This window comes from Phyllostomus hastatus, unplaced genomic scaffold (genome assembly GCF_019186645.2).
Source record: "Phyllostomus hastatus isolate PE091 unplaced genomic scaffold, TTU_PhHast_1.1 phas_contig_41, whole genome shotgun sequence".
NCBI lineage: Eukaryota > Metazoa > Chordata > Mammalia > Chiroptera > Phyllostomidae > Phyllostomus > Phyllostomus hastatus.
In genome coordinates this window covers 207,561-215,037 of record NW_025333876.1, presented here as the reverse complement: position 1 = coordinate 215,037, position 7,477 = coordinate 207,561, and the positions used below count along the sequence as shown (strand labels likewise).

General features: G+C 39.7%; 1 protein-coding gene across 1 annotated transcript in view; it reads left to right on the top strand.

The window, feature by feature from the left end:
* Positions 1-3,517: 3,517 nt before the first annotated feature.
* The window catches only part of MTMR6 (myotubularin related protein 6), a 38,666-nt gene continuing 34,706 nt past the window's right edge, over positions 3,518-7,477 (top strand). Inside the window, exon 1 of the mRNA XM_045844838.1 lies at positions 3,518-3,699. Coding sequence (XP_045700794.1) covers positions 3,676-3,699 — 24 coding nt within the window. The 5' untranslated portion in view covers positions 3,518-3,675. The remainder of the gene's footprint in view (positions 3,700-7,477) is intronic.

The window sequence follows — 7,477 nt, the reverse complement described above, 5'->3', positions numbered from 1 at the left end:
GATAATGTATTCATACTGGTTTCCAGGTGGTTCAACTTTTTTCTTATTACATATTTATCTCACAGGAGTCCATGATTTCACTAGAAAGACTGTTATACTTAGTAAAGATTGCAGTAGCTTGGCGATCTGTATGAAACATAGCAGGCACTCATGACAGAGAGACACAAAGACAACTTGAGTACAATAAATTAATGAAATGCTAGCAAAATGCAACAAAATTATAATTAGAAAACTTACATGTTAAACAGATACCTAAACAACAAACACAGTAAGAAAGATGATGTAAAAATGTTGGTATTTTTTAAACAGCATTTTCTAGTTACAAAAAGTTGACACTGCTTAGTACAGAACACGGAAAACATGGAGTAAGGTTTTCTCCACCTCTGCACAATTGATATCTTAGGCCAATTAATTCTTTATGAGCAGGCGGGTGACTGGTGCATTGTTTGATGTTCAGTAGGAGAATTAGCCTTTACCCACTATGTGCCAATAGCATCATAGCCACACCAATTTATAACAACCAAAAATGTCTCTAGACATTGCCAAATGTCAACTGTGGGCAAAATCACTCCAGGCTGAGAACCACTAAAATAGAGAAATTACAAAAGTTGAGACTAAAATAGAGAAATTATATCTAGAAGTGTAAGCTTTTTGTTTGCATAAATACAAATTACAAAACGGTCACATTGAATTTACCAGTCTATATTTCACTAATACAGCATCGACATTTTTGTTATGTAGTATTTCTCTGCAGCATGATTTTTTGGGTAGTGTGAGAACCTTATAATAACAAAATAATTCTAATTCCTCCCTGCCATCTCTTGTATCATTACTATAATTCATTTCACTTCCACAGAATCACACAGGGTCTGGCACAAATAACACCCCTTTTTATTCTAAATCTTTTATTCCAAAATCATAAGCATGTAATTCTGTAACATAATGATATCACACTCAAGCACACCAAATGAAATTTTAGGTAAAATGTTCAAGTTAAAACTATAAATTATTACACCCATGTGATTATCCTACCAACCACACTCAAGCAGGCGTCTCTTCTCCCGAACCCTGTATTTATGTGTTTATGCCACAAGCGTACGTAACCAAGTACATTGTTGCCACTATTATTTGAAGAAACTGTTATCTGTTAGATCAATTAAGAACAAAAACATAAAAGATTTTATTTTACTTTCACTTATTCTTTCTCTCATGCTTTTCTTTTCTTTATGTAGATCCAAGCTTCTGACTTATACCATTTGCCTTCTCTGTAAAGAACTTGTTTGAAACTTTCTTGCAAGACAGGTCTACTGGCAACAAATCCCCTCCATTTTTGTTTGTCTGAGGAAGTCTTTATTGCCCCTCCACTTTCTTTAAATTTTTAAAAAATATTTTCTTCATTGATTTTTTTGGGGGAGGTGGGGGTGGAGAGACAGACAGACATCCACCTGTGATTCTTGCATGTGTCAGACCTACCCAGGATCAACCTGCAGCCTCAGCATGGTGCATTGGGAGAAGCTCTAACCAACTGAGCTACCCAGCCAGGGCTCTCCCTTCACTTTTGTGAGATAATTTCACAGGGCATAGAATTCTAGGTTGGTTAATTTTTTATTTTCTGCCAACACTTAAATATTTTACTTCCCTTTTTTCTTGCTTGTATGGTTTCTGAAGAGCAGACAGATATAAATAATTCTTATCTTTGTTCCTCTAGAGGTAAGGTATTTGTTTTCCTCTGGCTTCTTCTAGATTTCCCCACTTTATCCTTGATTTTATGTAGTTTGGGAATGGTATGTAGTTTTTCTGGTATTTATATTTTTTGGTAATCTGTGAACTTTCTGGATCTCACAGTTTTGGTGTATGACATTAATTTGGGGAACAGTTTCGGTTATTATTATTCCAAATACTTATTTCTGTTCCTTTCTTCTTCTTCAGAAATACCCACTACAGATATGTTACTCCTTTCGTAGCTGTCCCACACTTCTTGAATATTCTGTTCTATTTTTTTTGTCTTTTTTCTCTTTGCTTTTCAGTTTTGGAGGTTTCTATTGAGATATCCTCAAACTCAGAGATTTTTTTCCTCAGCAATGTTCAGTCTGCTATAAGCCCATTAAAGGCCTTTTTTATTTCTCGTGCAGCTTTTCTTTTCTTTTTTAAATCCCTATCATTTCTTTTTGGTTCTTTCTTAGAATATCCACCTCTCTGCTTACATTGCCCATCTGTCTTGCATGGTGTTTACTTTACCCATTGGAGCTCTTAGCACATAAATTCTGATTTAACTTCACTGGCTGATAATTTCAACATCCCTGCCATATGTGAATCTGGTTTTGATGCTTCCTTTGTCTCTTCAAACTCTACTTTTGCCTTTTAGTATTTTCTGTAATTTTTTTTCTGTATAGTCAGACATGCTGTAGCAGGTAAAAAGGAACTGCCAGGCACTAGGCACTGATTTGCAGGGAAGGTTTAGCTCATGTGTTTCTGCTGCCTTAGTTGTGGTTGTCTGTATTTCCCTCTCTCTCTGTGATTTTTGGAGCAGTGGTTTGCCCCGTGATTCCAGTTTTCTTTGAGATATATGAAAAGTTGTTGATTTTTCAGTTTGTTCAGGTGTTAACTTGCTTTCAAGACCTACTGCATGTTTTTAAGTGGATGTTGGTGTAAAAAAAAGATCCACTTTAAAATGGAGTTGAGCTGCCATAAACACCTTATATCTCAAAGCTTTGGAATGTTAAAACAGGGCAAATTGACCTTTGGACTGGGCCTAAAATAACACTGCATCTCAAACAATAAAGCAGATATTATTACCACTGGATCGATGGCTACCAGATCGAAAATTAAAAGCATTGTTTAGAATTAACACCATTATGCCTGTTTATCTGCACCAACAGAAATACCTTCCTTCCATTAATATAATTGCTTTCCTTTTTCTTTCTCATAAATACCCCTTGCCTTTGTCTCCTAAACCAAACAGTATTTTGGTTTTCTCCCTAAATCAGGCTTCCCAAATAGCTGTTTATTTTCTGACTTCAAGTAAATGTTTGTTGCCTCTCACTTTGACTTTTTAATATTTATGGTATCCCATAGTATGGAAGATTTTGATCATTTCAAATAAAGCTAAACTAAATATATCTGATTGTTTCCTCAGACTAGATTCTTGTGAGTAGAATTGTAGCTCAAAGTAAAGAAAAAGCATTGCAATTTGTTGCTGTCCACTGGTAGGGTCATGGACTTCAGCGACAGGTCATCCTCACCCACCGAATTCTCTCTCCATGGCACTTCTATGGGTTTCATGCATAGCAAAATCCTCACCGGAGCCATTCACACTCCTGTTTCTGGTCTGAGAGCTGCTCGATCGCCTTCTGTCGGGGGTTTGGTGAGTCCTCCGCAGGCAGGGGGCACTGTAGGACTGGCGAAGTCCCCAAGGACTAAGAAGCTTCTCTCCTTCCGCCTAGGCTCTGGCCCACCCGCCCACGCCCTTTCTCCCGCCCCTCGGTTTGGGGAAGTGTTTCTAGGAGACGGCGCAGACCGCTGCGCCTGCGCAGTCGGTTTAGCTGGGGGCGGGCTGACTGTCGGTGGCCCTCACCAGAAGAGCTTGTTCCTGCTGGGTTTGGGTTGCTGTCCCCGCCCTGGTTCCCCGGCTTCGTGAGACGCCGGTGAGGCGGCTGCCGGCCGACTCTCATCGGGATGGAGCACATCCGTACGACCAAGGTAGGCGGGCTCGGTGATGCGTTTGCCGCTGGCCTGGGTCTGAGACCAGGAGGAGGCTGGAGACGGGCAGAGCTCGGCTGGTCAGAGGAAGGCTGAGGACCGGTCGGGCGGGGCCTGGCTACGGTTCGAGGGTCCCGGCCTTGACTGTGGCGGGGGGTGCGGCAGAAGCAGCTTGGGCCACGGGGGTGTTACCGAGGCCTCCTGTACCCTCGGAAGTGCAGCCTCACTTGTTAGTCCAAGGCGTTGGGTGCGGTGATCTGTCGCCGCCCTCTTAGCTTTTTCTTTGCCAAAATTGGGGCTGTTTAGCTGCGGGGCCTCTCAGCCTTTCTCTGTCTCAGACTGGAAAGTTGATGGTCTACAAGTGAACATTTCGATGCTCTGTAAGCTTTTCCTTATTTACGGTTAATTGCCCCGCGTCTCACAGATTCTTGATGCAAGTTTTGGAGCAACTGAGATCAGCACTCGGCTCCTCCCCACCTTCTGGTCTTGGGCTCCAGTCTTTTAGATTTGGTGTTTCCGTCTCTGTGCTCAAACATGATTGTCTTTAGAGTCAGCTCAGCAGAGGAGTTACGGAGAAGGTAAAAATATTATTCTATATTTTAAAGTATTTGATAAAATTGTTATTCAGCTGAGCTTACTAAATTCCATGCTTAATTTTGGTGCGTAAAAGGTATGCTTGTGATTCCATAACAAATGTTAAAACTGATGGAAATAACATCAAAATATTATCAAATTACTTTACCACCATTTAAGTTAGATTTCAACTTTGAGAGGGGTAAAATAAAGAGACCAGAAGAATTGAAGAACATGATTTGAGGATCGCTGGGAAGGGGACGACCCACTGGGAATCTTTACTGCATTTTGCTGAAACCAGATGATTGCTGCTCATCCTAGAATCACTGTTTAGCAGACATTCGTCATCTTCATTTGTTCCATGGAGAATCTGAGCGGTCATTAAAATGTTTCACAAACCTTTTTAAAGTGTACATGGAGCTCTGGCTGGTGTGGCTCAGTGGATTGCGTGCCGGCCTGCAAACCGAGGGGTCGCAGATTTGATTCCCGGTCAGGGCACATACCTGGGCTGCGGGCCAGGTTCCCAGGTTAGGGGCGTGCTGGAGGTAAACCCATTGGTGTATACACCTCAGACATGGATGTTTCTCTCCCTCTTTTTTTCCCCTCCCTTCCCTTCTCTCTAAAAGCAGAAGAATAAAGTCTTAAAAGCCCTGGCGGATGTGGCTTAGTGGATTGAGTGCCAGCCTGCAAACAAAAAGGTCTCCAGTTCGATTCCCAGTCAGGGCACATACTTGGGTTGCAGGCCAGGTCCCCAGTAGGGGGTGTGTGAGAGGCAGCCACACATTGATGTTTCTCCTTCCCTTCTCTAAAAGTAAATAAATAAAAATCTTTTTAAAAAAATTAAGAAAAAACATTAAAAACCTGTAAATTCTCTCTTTAAAAATAAAGTGTATATGGATTTTTTTATTAGAGGTCGTTTTTAACATTGCACATACTATATCTAATAAAATTGAAGAGTTTAGTACTAACCCCTTTTAAAAAATCTTTTTTTTTAAGAGAAGAAAGGTAAAGTAACTCTAAAATTCAAGTGGCTGGCACTTTATGTTTGAAAATAAAAGGATGAGTAAGTAAATAACCAAACTAGTAGAAGATGTAGATGTGGAAAGAAGAACTAGAGTAGGCATCAGATCAGGTTCTTCTGGTTTCAAGGTCCCAGATGTGTATATGTAGTAGCTGTGTGCACATGACTTCCTTCTGTAGCAGACTGAACCTCATGGTTGCATTTTTCATCATCCTTGCTACAGCACACAACAACAAAAGAGTAAAAGTGAACCGAGTTTAATCAGTTAGAAGCAGCCCTATTTCTAGGTGGCTGGTAAGAGTGAATAGAAAGTTGGAAAATCTAGGATCCTTTGGTTTATTTAAGCCTTTCCACTTTTATATTTATGATGAATGTTTGTCTTTGTTTTTATTTGTATAATTGTAGCTCTTATCATTTCCTTAAGTTTATTGCTGGTGAATCACTGGTCAAGTGTACCTCTTTAACTACCAGTTGATAGGACTTTAATTAATTTTCTGACTTAGTCTTACTTTTACACAGTGGGTCCAGGTTGGTGTTTTAGTTAAGGTTCTTTCATGACTTTTTTTCTGCTATAAAATTTATTTATTTATTTGAGAGAGAGAGAAACATCGATCTGCCGCTCCGCATACTTATGCATTCATTGGCTGGCTTGCACGTCCCCCACTAGGGATCAAACCCACAACTGTGCTACGTCCGGACGATGCTCCAACCAAGTGAGCTACCAATGCTTTTGGGTATTCTGGGTGGCAGTGTTATCATCTAACAAGTAATTAACTGTCTTTCTACTTAATCTACTATTTGAATTTGTTTGCTGAATTTAGGCACTTTAACCTTTTATTCAAGTATTATGTGTATATATTCTGTTAATAATAATTCAAATATTGCAAATAATGCTGAAGTCTCTTCTTGCCACCTCCCATTTCCCATTCTCTTTCCAGAGGTAAATTGTTGTTATCAATTATATGTGCACACATTTTATATTTTATGTACATATTTACATGCATATATGTACCTATAAAATTATATAATATTTTCATTTAAACTTTTTTACATATATGGAATTTATTGTACATACTGTCTACAAATTGCTTTCTTCCCTTACTAATATATCTTACAGAGCTTTCCATGTAAGTATTGTGTAAATACATACATGTCATTGTTTTCTATAATATGGATGTGTCATAGTATGTTTAATAATTTCCCTATTTAAAAACATTAAGGTTATTGTGAAGCTTTAGTGGTACAAATAATGTGGCCACAAATACTGCTACATATGTAACTTTGTACACATATGTCCATGTTTCTCTTGAGCTGGTGCAGAAAATGGAAGGGCCTTGTCAAGGGACCTGGAACTGTCATTTATAGATTCTCCTCAATCTCCTTCCAGGCGGCTGGATCCTGACATAAGAACAGCCATTTCCTTTTATTTTTGCCATCATTTTATGTTAAGAAACCTACCTCAAAGGTGAAAACAATGTCATTTGCATTTCTCCAATTAATAGTGAGATTAAACAGTTTTTATATTTTTACCTCTATAAATTACTTCCTTAGAATCTTTCCTCATTTCCTATTGGATTGTATCTACTTTTTCTTACTGATTTATTGGACGTTGATGACTTTTTAAGGACTAAAGGATTTCTGACTAACATTCTATTAAAATGACTTCTCAAGTGTGCTCCTTTATTACTTTCTGACACGCACTCACCAGCCTGCAGTGAGCACGGAATGCTGCAGATGGCTCGTCGACACACAAGAAAAACATACACAGAGAGAACTAGGTCCTGTGGGGAAGTAGGAACTGAATGGCCACTCTTTCTAGTGGGGAGCACCCCGTCTCCATTCCCAAGCAGATTTTTATTGAGAATACAGACTTAGTTTGTGGATTCACAGTCTGGCAGAAAAGATCAAAAGAAGTAGGTGACTTACAAAGGTGCAGACAGAACCCCCGCTGTGATTCTGGGCAGAGATTGGAGTTTTAACATTTGAAGGGAGTAACAGGGCTCAAAGGGCAGTTTTGGTTTCCTGTCTGTGCCTTCAAATTCTAATCTAATAACATCCTCCAGCAAACAGATTTCACAGAATCTTGCATATTCTATGTCCCAGGCCTGATTACCCCGGGGGTCCGCTGTTTCTGGTCTGGGCTGCACCGCCCCCTGCTGTTTCCGCAGGCCTGAGTTAACAGAG